Below are 14,817 nucleotides of genomic sequence, written 5' to 3'. Positions count from 1 at the left end.
CACAATTCATGCAGTGATGTGAGAAGGTCATACATTTTTCAAGTGCCTTCCAAAGGTCTTTGTTAGGGGAAAGAGGTTTTTGTGAAAGGAAATAGCAGGCTCAAGTGCTTTTAAAGAAGAATTTTGTGTATGTGCCTTGTTTGAAGCCTCACTGCAGCTCCTCATTGCAAGAGGCCACCCTGTGATAATGACTCAAAGGCAGCATGAACTTCATGCCAATGTCACAGCGGAGCAAGCCTTGGGAGTAAATTGAATATCTCACACGTACTTGTCATTTGTTGAAGGTCTGAGGCTGCTTTCTTCCTCCAGCAGCTTGCCCTGTTACCCTGTAATTAGGGCCATGATTGGTTCTGCAGCATCTCAGAGCCTTGGGATGACTCTGGAGAGTGCCGCAGGTAGGAGGAGATTTAATGAGATATTCTGGGTTTTCAGTTGCGCCCACGCCACCCCACTGAGGTCAGTCAAATACTTTGGTGTAATTACAGGCAAACTTGTAATGCTTCCTCCCCATAAACCTTTTGCAATGTTCAAAATCAAACTGCTGTATTCACCCTTTACTGTCATGGGACAATGCCTGCAGCTACATATGCCAGCAGCAACACAAACAGGAAAGGCATCCTTTCCCAGAGTTTCTGCCTCTGCTCAAAGCCAAGCCGAAGACTCTTCTTCAGTGTTGGTATCAGAATTTCCATGAGGAAATTTCATCTAGTACTTTAATTAAGAACTGAAAACTTCCTTGTCAGTTTGCTATTTGGCAATTCACCTGACCCAAAACACTCTGCCTCAAAAGATGATAGAGATAAAAATTTTGATTTCACACTGAAATCTAATTTGTGGGAAATGCAAGGTAACAGTGCTGATTGGCTGCTTCAGCGGTCTCTTGGTATCTCCCTTTCCTACATCATCTATGCCAAGTGCAGACAAGTCGACACAAAAGTGTAAAAAACTTTCTGGATGGCATATCCGGAGTCAGCTTTCGTTCAAAGTATAGACCACCTCTGGAATGTGGTCTATTCAAATTGATAGAATTTTCTGCACATGTTTTTATTCCTATTACTAGAATTTTGGTCACTTGCTAGTCCGTTGATCTATCTGTGATGCAAATTTGTCCCAAGACTATATAAGATGTCCAAAAAACAGCTGAAGGAAGTTAGTTCTTTACACTTCACAGGGACAGTCTCTTAACTAAGTAGCAATGGCATTGCTTTCTATTGTCAACTAGTCTGCCATCCCCTCACTGGCACAAGAATTAGACTACGTGATTAAAATAAAAATCTAGACCAAATCTGGCAAGTCCTTTCTTTTGAAGGGATGGTTCTGCAAGGAAAACCTTCCTATTTTTAAGGCTAAGGCAGTTTTCAGAAGTGGCTTACAGGGAAACATTTTTGTGGCCTGTGGCAGGGTATTATTTTAGTAGCTAGTAATAAGCAATAAAATGTGGCCAGGGAAAAACATCTATCTACCAGAGGTGGAACACAAAACCAAACATCTAAGTCAGGGGAGTGTAAGGAGATTTGCTTCTACCATTGTTTTAATTTGATTGTTTTATGTGCTGCCACATAGTAGCACAGGACGAAGCACAGGATAACACTTCAATGGAGAAATTAATTAAATGGCCTAGTTAAAGAAAGGGTCAGTAGTCCTTAACCGATCCATGCCTCTTCAGACAGCTGGAAAATGCAGAGATTTGAACCAAAAATGTTAATGTATCTATAGAGAATACAAGTAGTTTTTTTGTTAAACACACTGCATCTTCTAATGTTTGCCCTGGCTATTTTGTTTGTTTGTTTCCTTACAGATGTATGATTGCTAATTTCTAGACATGTGTCTCTAGAGTGATGACTTCAAAACTAAAGGTTATCACACAGTATGTTCCTGAATGCCACAAGTCTCTGGTGCCACAGGCTGGTGGAGATCAAGATCAGTTTCATATAAATCACAAGATGCATCTAACTCAGTATACAACCAACAGGACTATTAACATACTCTCTCCTCTCACATAGCAGTCCCTGTATTTATTACCTTTTTCTACACTTTTCAACATTAGAAATGCATCACTGAGCAAGCTGGAATTTCAGAGGTTTCACTAGCTGGAGGCAACACTTAGAAACACGGGAAGTTTGTTCTTTACCCGCAGGGGAAGAAAAACCTTTTGCACACCACATTCCAGTAGACCATTCACACTGTCTTCCTACATCAGAAAACTACCATTCACATGCTGCTGTTGGATTGGAAGGACACCTCTCAGGAAAATATTTTACCTTCTGTTGTGTTAGTGCCTAATCCACCACAACCCTTTGTACATTTCAGTGACAATTACTCCATTAATGTCCAGAAAATGGTCTTTCAATAGTTGAAGCTAAATATAAGGCTAAGGCCGAAACATGATTTTTGGCGTTTTTTTTTAATTTTTAAGCAGGTGTTACTTCTAAACTGTCAGAAATTCTTAGTCAACTTTTCAATTTCTTTTCAGGTTTTTTTTTTTTTTTTTTGTTTTTTTTTTTGTTTTGTTTTTTTTGGAAGAATGAAGAACAAGAGCCCTTCTTCATGTGAATTCTACCAATTCACAAAGTGGCACTTTCTTTCCCCTAAGGACAGAAGAAACATTCTCCAAAACAAAGAAAAAAAACTGAGCCCAGGTCTGGCAATGACACCTGTAAATCATCACAAAATTTACTGGTTTGTGGCTGTTCTGCAATAGACACTTCTTATTTGATGTAGGAATTACATATAATCTGAACACTGGCTATAAGGATAACATCTGATAAAGAGAGTAAGAGATTAAAGCAAAACCATCCAATGGGATTTATTTTGCATGTTAAGAAAAAATTAATGAGGCAGCTTCATTCCATGTCTGAGTGATAAGCATGCTCATTACAGGAATATTCCCATGCTTCACACCACACAAGAGCTCATGGCTTTAAATATACTCTTTTAATATCACACAATTCATACATAATGGATATGGGGAATATAATTCTTAACTCATGTCAGACCTGGGACACTGTGCAGTTTTAGGCAGCAGGCCCAGAAGCTGAACCTGAAAAGCTCTTGCATGGCTTTTGTGGAACTGGTCCTATTAATGGCCCAGTTTGATGTCAGTGCAAATACCAACAAAAATGAAAATTCCTCCCCTTTTATGGCCTATGTACATAAATAGCTGTCTAATGCATAAAGGAAAAAAACAAAAGTCTTACAGACCTTACAGGTTTCAAATGCTCAGAGAAGGCCAAAAAATGCCTTCTAGGCACAGCTTAAATCTTTATACCCTGCTCTAAGTTTTCCCTTTCATCAGTGGTAATTTCTGCATTTGATGACAAATCTCAACACTCTTGATGGCAATGACTGCTTCTCTATTTCCAAAGGAGTGATTTCAGATAAAACTGGAACATCTTAGCCATCTCAGTCAACATCTTGTCAATAAACTTCAGCCTTCAGACATCTGTGTGAGCTACATATCAGGTAAGCAAGCAAATGCCTGTATTCAACCACAGTCCTGAATCTTGGTTTAATTCGGGAACCTTCAGCCAGAGATTCACTTTGAGAATCAACACAGCAAACAACAAGAAATCTGTGGAAATCCGTTGGCAATGTACTGCTTCACTGAGTGTATAAATACTCTTCTAGGTTTTTCAGAAGTCTACATTACCAAAGTTGATAATGCAGTGATTAAAAAGCTAGTTAGCAAAATGCTTAAGATGATAGAAAATTAATACAAAACTGCAGGTCAGAAATGTTACCTCTAGGAAAATAAAAACTCATTTCTTGGCAAACAGTCAAGATTATAATATTGTTCCTTTACCTCAATGCACACGTTACCTTCTGTATCTCAATGTCCTTCTACCTTCTGTATGTACAGTAGCAAGAGGAAGTCATCTTCACATGCTAACTTTAGCAGACCCAACAAACTCAGCATTTCTTATTTGTTTGGCTTTGCAGAAAGCAAAAGCCTTTTCCTTTGTGGAAAACGCTTGTTTCTGCCTATTGAACTTCTCCTTCATGCCACTACTTTCACTAGTCCTTTTCTCATAAGCTGAGTGGGCTGTAACTAGAAGAACCAAGTGAGGAAAATATAACCATGCAGCTTCTGCACAGCTGTGAACCAGCTCACTAGTGAAGAGCTAATTTATAATGACCCCAGCAAATGTCAGAAAGAACCAACCCTACTCCTTTGAAACATTCCTCAGAAGGAAACCAAAGACCAAATGCATCATTTTACTGGTACAGGACACACCAAGATCATAAAAATCGTGTGTAACTCTCCTTCAGGAGTGATGCCTGTCTTGCACAGTCACTCACTTGGCTCACTTGGCCAATGCTTGCCTCTTGCATCCTTTCTCCATACCTTTTCTCCACAGCCTGTACTCTGATGTCAAATCAAGGGGATGCTCCATGGCCTGTTTCTTCTCCTAATACCTGCCAGGCACCCCAGGCAGACTTTGAGTGAGGACAGTGCTGTCCATGGACTCAACACAGTTCCCAGTAAGGAGCTTGGTTCCTTGCTTCCCACAAACTCAACAATTAGGTCCATTATGATTGTGCATCTACCACTTGTGGATTATGCCTTTAAAGAAAAAAATTTATTTCACCATCACTTGTCCAAATTCATCTGAGTTTGCCCCAGACTTGGATAAAAGATGCAAAAAGACAGGCTTTTTAATCTTTTCAATAAAAATCCTGACCCAGGATTAACGTATTATAATTCAACCTCAGTATACAACCAGTATAAACCTGCCCTGGTAAAGTAAACAGGCTGCCGTAACTTGGAACAGGTCTGTGCAGAGTTAAGAGCCTACAGAACCTTTATCTCCTCCACTACATTCACTGATGAAAACTGAAAATTCAGTTTTTGAAAAACCACTAACAGAGGTTTTCAGTGCTTTCTTTTTCCTGACAAGAACTGCATCTCAATTTTCATCTAAAGCTTATTGCTCAAATTATTTTAACTTTGCTTTAAAAATACTAAAACCTTAAAAATCCTAAAACTGTGTTTTAAAAGTAATAAATAGAGGTCAGTATTATGAATGCAGAGTAAAGCTGACAAGGAATAGAGGAAAAAATATTTGGAAAATCAAAACAGCCGCATTTTTCAAATAGTTCTACCTTGGACCACTGAAACCAGACTAGTACTGTAAGGTACCTCAGTAGTGTAAACCTTTGGGCCAAGGCTGTTGTCGGTTTGAACAAATGGATCCTGCACAGTTCATTCTATGTACCTGTGACTTGCTGCAATTTCTCAGCCAACTTGAGCAAGTCATTTAAGCATGTGCCTGATCAAAAGGACATTTAGGAGCCTGATTGCCTGCAGAAGGCAGACAGTCAGTCTTTCAAGAACACCTCTGCACTTTGAACAATGCCTTAAGCTAATTGCTTAGGATGTGGAAGCCTGGAAGATAAGGGCTAATGTGTATATTTCAAAAACTGATAGCCACGTAGCTGTGGAGCCAACCAAGGATTGTTGGTAGTGACAGCCTATTACCAACCATGTCTGGAGAAAGGGGCCAAATGGAAGTAGGGCAGTGCCTTTCTGGCACAAGCGTCCTTGTTCTGGCTCTCAGAGCTAAGCACAACAGAGTACAGTTGTGGCACAGGAAAGATGCTGATGAGCCAGTGTGGAATGTAAGGGGAGATCAAGAGCACCCAAGTTCTCTGAAGTCCCCCAACCCTTTTCCACAAAGGTCAACAAGAATGGGTTGCACATGATAACTCATTTGCCTAGAGAGTGAGAAACTTAGCTCCAGTGCATGGAAACTTCACTATAAAAAGTACTACAAAGGCTGGACACACATGTGTTCCAGGGGCCTGCAGACCCATCAGCTGGATTGATGCTGGAACCAGGACTGGTAGTACCTTCCTCTTCCTTTATTCTTTTCGTTCTCTCTCTTCCTCTTTAATCCATCTCTCTCTCTCTCAGTCCCTCTCCTTTCAACCTAGCCCTTTATCCAAAACCCACTGTCCATGCTTGTACAGAGGTCAGGAATTACCATACACATTTCCAAGCCAAATGTGTCATTTATTAATACAACTTTGTAAGCTTTTGCAGGCACTCTTGTCATTCCTTTCAACCACAAGGACCTATGATCCTTGGGTGCTCCCTTCCATGTAAGGGTGGTATGCCACACAGGACTAATGCCAGACCCATTTAAATGGAAGCACACAATAAATCAGTATCTATGATTTAGCTCTAGCTAGGCATAAATATTTACACTTTTCCTTGAATGGACACTTGCCTTGAATTAAATATTCCTAGTTAACCAGCCATGCTTATTCATTTTATTTTAATATTAAACCACACTATTCAGGCTGGGGACTCCAGTATATACTAGGACTAAGATGGAAAAAAAATCATAATGATATTACAGAGAAGCAATAAACAACAGTTTTCATAAATTTTATGAACACTGTGAATGCTCAAAGAATGTGATTTTCCTGCTTTGAATAATTTTAGTATATTATTTACTTGGAGTTATTTTAAAATTTTGATACTAATGGGGTAGGAGAGACAGGAGGAGAGGGTGGCTAAAAATAATGAAAGAGGTGTGTGAGGGTGATGTGTGCATGTACCAACTTGCAGGCATACACAGGTATGCTCACATGTAGTTATGCTAAATATCCATGAAAATTGATCTAAAATACCATAAAGGGAAGGGATTTGTGTGCACAGCAAGCTGCTGCCTCAGGATTACAAATGTTGTTGTCAGTTTGAACAAATGGATCCTGCAGAGTTCAGTCTGTGTACTAAGCCAGGATTAATACCTCTGGATTCTGGAAGCCAAAAATATAAAACAAACATGTGTCTGTCTAGTTTGGGTGGCTGAAGAATCGTGTTTCCTGGGCTGGAGGGGTCCACGCCAGCTGGCTATAGACCCTTGCCCACACAATACTTCATAAATGAAGGTAAAATATTAGAGAAGCGCTCTCCTCCACGTGGGAAACGTTGTCCTTTATTCCAAGACACATATCAGGTGGACAAACCCATGGGAGAAAAGAGGGCATTCCCTGGCAGCAGGGAGCTTTTATACCCCCCGGGATGGGGACAGAGGGAGAGGTCCACAGCCAATGGGACACCAGTGAGGAGTGGCGAGGGGAGGGGTAACCGTGGGGAGAGACCACCATGTGGTACCAGGATTGGTGAGGGAAAGACCAGGTGATGGGGGAAAAGGGTAACAAACCACATGATATAACATAAGCTATACAGTGCAATACAAAACTCTTCTGTGCAAATTCCCAATCACCCAATGCAAGGGAACAACTAAACTGGTGCACCACAACACCTCCCCCTTTTCAGTAAAAAAAAAAAATTAAAGGAAAAGCATTGGACTATCTCTGTTTCAAGTTCAGGGGCCACCTGAAATTAGGTACATTACACAGGTGTCCTACCAGAGAAACCAATATGAGCCTGGAGGAGAGCATTTATTTGTTCACCCAACACATGAATAGAACATGAGGGGACAATTTGTGTGGGAGCATTGACCTGCCACTGATCAATTAGGAACTAATCTTCTACCTTTCAAAAAGAGCACACATACACACCCCAAGTAGGATATTTGTGATTTATTTTGCCTGTCCTTGAATTAAGAGGCGACTGCATAATTCTGGAGATGGAGAAAAACCAAGACGTCAACCTTAGCAGCCTGGATTTTTGGTGCAACTCCAGCTTGTTTTTAGATTCCCTAACTGGCTCTGGCAGATCTGTAACAAAGAATTGCAGTGACAGAGGCCCTTCAGCGTTTGTGTTCATAGCACCAAACATCTGACATTCACAGTTTGATTCTTGACAAGCCTTTGCCCATTGTCTCAATGACAGGGGCCAAACTAAAATCCAGGACTCAAGCTGTTTACATCACGATCCAACTGTTTTCAGTTTGCTTCATTGCTTTTATCATGGGAGAAGTACAGTCTGAATCTAGGTTAAGAATAGCTGCCTTCCTGTTTTAAAGTTATTTAAGGAATTTCTGGTATATACAGTCTGTATGTATAAATATTAAAAAGGGACAAGAAACCCCTGAAAGATTCATGCATTTTTTAAGAAAACAGCAGACCTACCAATGCGTAGTTGGATCTAATATATCTGATACTGCTCCCAGAAGGTAGTCTATGTTCCTCTTAGAAATGGGATTGCATGCTAAGTAGCCTCTGATAGCTCCAGCCCAAAAGTAACCTAAAATAGTATTTTGAAGCTTACTAAGAAAATGAAGACCCTTCTCTACTTTATGCATTACAGTCATCCTGAATAAGAAATAAAAATTTGTTCATCTACTGAATTAGTCATTCCCCCACTCACTCCACAAGCTCTTGCCCAAACCAAATTCTCTTATAGATTCAGGAAGATAGAGTGCCTTTTTGCCAACATGTGTACCTCTGTCTACTGTTCTCAGCACTCTGAAACTGGTGGTGGTTGACACCACAAAGCAAATACCTTCTGTACATAAGAATTCGACACAGAGTACATAAGGACCAGAACCTGAAAAACCAGTCTGGTGTTCATTTATTGGGCAGAAAATGTTCAAGTCCACAAAGGCAAACACTCTCCTCTCCTCTCCTCTCCTCTCCTCTCCTCTCCTCTCCTCTCCTCTCCTCCTCCTCCTTTTTTTCATCACTCTCTAGGGTGGTTCTGACAACATATCAACACAATACTTCAGGTTAATTCACATTAACTGGGTATGCGTGAGCGGCTGGCACATGGAGCTTGAGACTGGTTCAAAAGTCACTCACCTTCCACAACCACAGTTGCAGGTTTTGAATAGGCTGTACCCAAACTGTTCTTGGCTACACAACGATACTGTCCTGCATCTTCTCTCTGAACATTGTGTATCCTTAAATTCCCAGAATCGAGGACGGCAATGCGAGCAGTCTCCTGCCGGAGGAAGGAGCCATTGAGGTGAGGACTCTATATGCAGGCTGCACACAAACATCAAAAATCTGCTTACAAAGTTTGGGTTTACATGCTTGAACACTGTATATGTCCTACAACTCAAGCAGCTCTTCCTGCTCAGCATTGTCATGACACACTGACCCATTGCTATTTTTGCAGATCAGTGGATTATATCTTCAAAAGAGCTCTTATTTAAGAGAACACTCACAAGTGCTTTCCTCAGTATTTGGCCATACTCAGTAGTGACAAGCATGTATCACATAAAATATAGATACATAGAGAACATTTGGTTCATATATAGAATCATTGCAAATGAAGATATTTATGAGACAAGCCCTGGATTTTCCAAATGCTTCCTTTCTAGCTACTAGAATTTTCAAATACTATAACTAATGCTAATATTTAACACAGTACCTTTAGCAAATAATTAGTATTACTGAAAACCATTCCTACTCACCTTTACAACTGTTTCTCCTTTGACCCATGAAACAGAAGGTTTTGGATTCCCCATTGTAGTGCATGGAAGAACAGCCTTTAATCCTTCTATTATTTCCACATTTACAGGTGGGCGGGTTATTTTGGGTCCTAAAATTTTAAAAGCCAAAAAACTAAACTTGAAATGAAGCTACATGATAATAGAATGAGAAAAATTCAGAAATTACATCCAAAAAACAAAAAAATCTGCTGCTTTTTCTGTGTATTGCTGAAAGATAAAGCAGTCTTTCTCAGTTTTGAAGTTATTTGGTAAGAAGTTTCTTCAGCACAGCATTCAGTTTATAAGCCACAAAAGCAGCTAACTTGCAGGTGTTATTTGTTCTCCTGAGTGGAGTTTGACAGTCATTTGAATTAGGGCCTGGGCTAAAATCCAAATTCAGATAAGAGTATTTCCAGTATTGAAGAATGTTAGCATTCCAGGTTCTGACATTTTTCACTGTGTAAACACTGTCTTGTCTCAAAGCTCAGATCTGGATTGAATTGATTTTGAAAGAGTTTTAACCCAGGTTTGCCTCTAGCTCAACAAGAAGGGCATGTAAATGCAATTACTATCCTCAACTGAAGAATTTATAACTATGCTAGTGAAAAGGACAATTGAGCCTTAAAGAAAAAGCAATCAAACTCCCTTAAAGTTAACGAGGGATAAATTTAAATTCATTTTACTGAAAGAACATGGCCTGCCTTAGTCTGAGCTGAGAGTAAAAAGGATTACTATCTCAGTATTTTGGGAGATCTGACATTTTAATGCCCTTGCATGATAATGAACCAGCAGAAAAACAAGTTTCAGAGAGCATCATCTCCTGGCCACCACCTGCAAGTGACAGGGATGATGCAGAGTTCCAGCATTACCAGAGCTTGAGGGTCATCTTATTAGTACAGACAAATCCTTTCCTACAAACAGATGCTTTAGCCAGAATATACCTCCACTGCCTTTTGATGTGCTTGTGTAAATAACTCTTGCCATGTGAGTCCAGTTTTACTGAGTTTTGCACATATGTAGCTCTCTGCAAAAGCAAATCATTTGCCTTCCTTGTGGGATGATGACATTTACAACGTGGTGCTCCAGACCATTCAACACTTCTATTGAGAGCATCTGAACATAATTTAGTTGATTTTGCCATCCTCAGGAAGAAATCTGATTGGTGAAATTTTACAATTAAAATTCACCAGGGCCCTATGCAGTATTGCCACAGAAGACTAATCTATCCAAGTCTTTTACAGAGTTTTGTACAAAGGGAGTTCTTCAAAGTATCAGTTTTTTTCTTCTGATCTTAGAACAAATGTGTGTTATTCAAAGTAAATAATCACAACTGCATTAATTTATGATCCCATACACCATGTCTCTGACTCAAAGAGCTGCACCCTTCTTCCCAAGAACATGGGCTTGCCCTGAACGTTGAATCCCAGGTGCCATAGATGGGAGTCTGCTCAGGCTTTCGATTAAACACTCATGTGGCATCAGGAATAAATTGCATTCCCACTTACGCATTTTCACCTGGAGAGCCCCACAGCTCTGTGCAGCTGCTCCAACTCCATTATCTGCTGTGCAGCAGTACACCCCATCATCACTGTCCTCCACACTCAAGATGGTCAGGAGCTGCCCATTCCTCTGGATGCTGTACCGTGTGTCGAACAGCCTGCAGGGCACAGCATGGATTGTCAGGGACAACCAGACAGAGAAAAGGAATTGCATTTTAATATGCAGCCTGCTGATGTCACTACAAGTGGCAATAAGCTCCACCTTTGATTTTTAACCCACAAGCAGAAGGGAAGGAGCTGAAAATGCTCAGTTCAGAATTAAGATTCAGGTTTTCATTAGACCATGCAGTTCCTGACTGTCACTAGTGTAATGGCAATTCTTCCGCCACCCAGACATTGGTAAAATCAGTAGGCATCATCTTTGGGGTTTTGACTGGCCAAGGACAGGCATGAGCACAAATAACCTGTTCCAGCCAGGTTCTGTTTTATGTATCACTGTTCAGTGTAAGAGAAAGATGCTTATATAGGAGCTAGAGCTGGCTGAAATTGTTTGAAGAAACTTTCTTCAGAAAAACAAAACAAAACAAAACAAAGTAAAAAAAATTATTTTTTTATTAAACAGATGAAGTTAGGGAAATATTTTTAAGGTTGTGAAAAAACACACCAACCAAAGATCATCAACTTTTGTGTCTACATCTTGGAGTAGTTTTGCCTATTTTTTTTGCAAAAAAAGACCCCACCAAACCAGCAAACAAGCAAAGAAATGTGCTGAAGCCATCTGAAAGTGAAAGGATTCAAGGATAGCTGTGGTTTAAGGACAGCAGGTTTTAACCTGGATATTTCAGAGAACTGCAGAAAGCCCTGAAGCTGGAGCAACAAAAATATGGGATATTGTAACAAAGTATGTGGGGCAAAGACCAATTTCATATGTGAACATGACAAGAGGTGTGAGTAGGGAGGTTATGACCTGAGGATTTTATCCCCAGCAATCACAAGTATCTGACCAGGACATATGTCAGGTTTTGTCTTTTACTGTTAAAAATTGTACAGTAGTCACTGACTAATCTGAATGTACCGTTATGATGGCTTAGGCATGTATTTCCTTTCAACAGCATTTCACCACTCAGTATTACATCTCCCTAATGTCTGACAGTGCATAACAATGAGAAGATAATTTCCAGATCCAGAACTAGAAGCAAATAAGAATGGCACAGTACAACCCCTTCCATGCAAAGTTTCCAAGAACATTGAGACAGACAACAAGCCCTGCTAAGCTCCTTTTAAATATTATACAGCATCCTCCTCCTTCATAAATGCATGAACTGAGGAAGAAAGCACATTGAATTGTCTGAAGCTGGAGAGAAAACTCCTTGCAGCAGAAACCAACTCTCTGCAAGCTCAAATGTGTGAAGGTGCAAGAGCAACACCCAAGTGCTCTTACCACTCCCTCAGAAATACAGAATCCTAGATAATTACAGCCACTCGTTCTCTCTCCTGACACAGACTGATTTTTATATTTCCAGATATCTCCTGTATCATGAAAAGAATCACTGCCAATTTTAGCAGAAGGTGCTAGTGAGGGCTGGGGCTGCTCCTTACCTGATGGGAATGCTGTTGCGTGTCCATGTAATCTCCGGCTCAGGATATGACTCCACTACACAGACAAACTTGGCAACATCTTCTACCAGGGCGTCCACTGTTTCCAGAGGAGTGCTGATCAAGGGAGCTGTGTGAAAAAGCAAAAATGAGAACACCTTCTGATGCCTACTGGAGAGAATTACATAGCCTCCCAAACACCTTTGGTGGAGGGAGCCATGTCCCTGCAGGGTCACTCAATGGCATTTTCCCTTGAGGTCTCTCCATAAGATGCAAAACAGAGCAAACCAAGCTCCAACAAGCGCAGTGCATCCTGTGTTCCTGACCCACCTCCTCCTCAAGACTCACAGCAATAGGTGAGCATACTGCAAGGACACAGGTGAGGATGTCCCACTGCTGCAAGGGTGGCATTGCATAGGCTGGAAGTGCAAGGGGCAGCACACAAATTGAAGCCAAGCTGTCCTGCTCCTGGAGTGGGAAGAGTGCCCCCTTATTAGTGCACAAGATGTGGCCTTTTTTTGTCATTATAACAGGATTTATTCACTCAACTATTTATCTTAAAAAAAAAAAAAAAAAGAAAAATAGAACATAACCAACAACAACAAACCTGTTACATACAAACACCAAACCCATTATATAGCGCTGTATTTTTCTAAGCCAGGCTCACAAAGACCATTCAGGTCATTCAGATTTGTGTCCTGTCTAGGACACAGTCTCATTTTCTCACATTTTCTAACCAAGAAGCATGAGGATTAGAAGTTTAATAGCTCTGTCTAATGCTCATTATCATAGACCTGTAGTCATACGTTACTTGAATGCATCTTTAGAAACATTTGCTCTGGTGAAAGACTTGAAGCACAGCTGGAAGGGATCAAAGCATAAACCTAGCCACTCGCTTTCCTGGTCATGTTATTCATTGCAGCCACTGCCTCCAAAAACATTTGAATGTCTTGAAAAATGGCTGCAAGGGACACACATCCGTATTGATTGGACTAGATTTCACTGACAACAGTGCTGAGATAAACTAGTTTTTACTATATTCCTGAAAAACTATCTTGAAAATGCATCATGGATTCAGGATCTTCCTGTTCCTCACTGAGCATAGCAGCTTCTGGCCCATTATTTTTTCACAGAGAATCCCAACTGCTGTGTATCTACTGGCCCTCCATAGTACAACGAGATTCAAATTCAGGCAAAAAATAAACTATATCCATTTTACCCTTCCCTCCCTAAGGAATGGGCAAAAGAGAAGACACTCAGATTTAAGTGACTGAGAATAATAGAAAGTCAATAGCTTAATCCTTTATCAATTTACATGGAAGTCAAAATTAGAATGTCTTTGGAGTTCTGTCAGAATGAAGCTAGAGGAAGAAAGGATCAGCTTCCACTATCAGGTTTATGTAAAACACTAAACGCTTTTGATGTTTGATTAGAATGAATCTGCCTCAATAATATTTCTAGATTGTATGACTTTGGATCATATAATTGATTAACAATAATGACTACACTTATGTAAATCTCAAAACTACATCTAAGATAGCTCTAAAGGTCATATGGATGAAATTTCAATTAGAACAAATCTGTGACAAGTTCATTGTTTAAGATCACTGCTTCAAATTATATCATGCATCACTTTATTAGGTCATTTTGGGTCACATTAAACAGAAATAATCATCTATATTGTTCCCCAGATGAATCCCACGCCAGTGAAACCAAATGGAAGTCTTCTATAAAGTCTTAATTTTGTTACTAATGAAGATTGTCTTAGGAGAATAACCCCCGCCAATGGTTATCCTTTCTGCTTTAATGAGACATTGCTATTTCATGACAAAGTTTATTGGGGTTTAATGGCATTAACCCCACAGTTTTGCAATCCAATTTTATATAGTATGGTTTTTTTGCTGTTGTCCACATTCCTCATCTCTGGAAGGATGCTTTTCTAACCCTGAGAAATGTAAATTTTTATAGTAACAATAATTCAAAGCAACCAGTTTTATAACTGTTGTAACAGTAAACACAGCCACTCCCACAAGTAATGAAGTTACATTTGTGCCAAGAGCTGGTATGCATAATGACAGTATTTTGTTCTTTGGGCAAACAAGTCTTATCAGGTTTCTATATTAAATCAATGTTCTAGAAACAGTTACATGCTTTTAAGTGTGTCTTTTATTCAACAGATGACAGAATATTTAATATTCTGACCTTGTCCCTTTTGAAAGCCAGCATACAGATTTTTGGGCAGAATCAAGCCGCGTGCTTCTAAGAAAATAGTGTCCAAACTGACAGCACTACAGTAACAGGCAATCATTTCAAAGCTGCCTTCCCAATTCTACATCCTCAGAGAGCAACCATGACAGTAAGAGGGATGTATA

The 14,817-nt window shown here is 40.0% G+C and overlaps 1 protein-coding gene across 1 annotated transcript in view; it reads right to left on the bottom strand.

The window, feature by feature from the left end:
* Positions 1-14,817, bottom strand: part of MUSK (muscle associated receptor tyrosine kinase) — a 56,889-nt gene that overhangs the window by 40,240 nt on the left and 1,832 nt on the right. The window contains exons 2-5 of the mRNA XM_041486339.1: positions 12,449-12,575; positions 10,856-11,007; positions 9,333-9,460; positions 8,716-8,857 (exon numbers count right to left, since the gene is read on the bottom strand). Of these exons, the coding sequence (XP_041342273.1) occupies positions 8,716-8,857; positions 9,333-9,460; positions 10,856-11,007; positions 12,449-12,575 (549 nt within the window). The remainder of the gene's footprint in view (positions 1-8,715; positions 8,858-9,332; positions 9,461-10,855; positions 11,008-12,448; positions 12,576-14,817) is intronic.

Source organism: Pyrgilauda ruficollis, unplaced genomic scaffold (genome assembly GCF_017590135.1).
Source record: "Pyrgilauda ruficollis isolate IOZ18807 unplaced genomic scaffold, ASM1759013v1 scaffold75, whole genome shotgun sequence".
Taxonomy (NCBI): domain Eukaryota; kingdom Metazoa; phylum Chordata; class Aves; order Passeriformes; family Passeridae; genus Pyrgilauda; species Pyrgilauda ruficollis.
The sequence above is the reverse complement of the archived record's forward strand: the minus strand, read 5'-3'. Positions and strand labels throughout refer to the sequence as shown.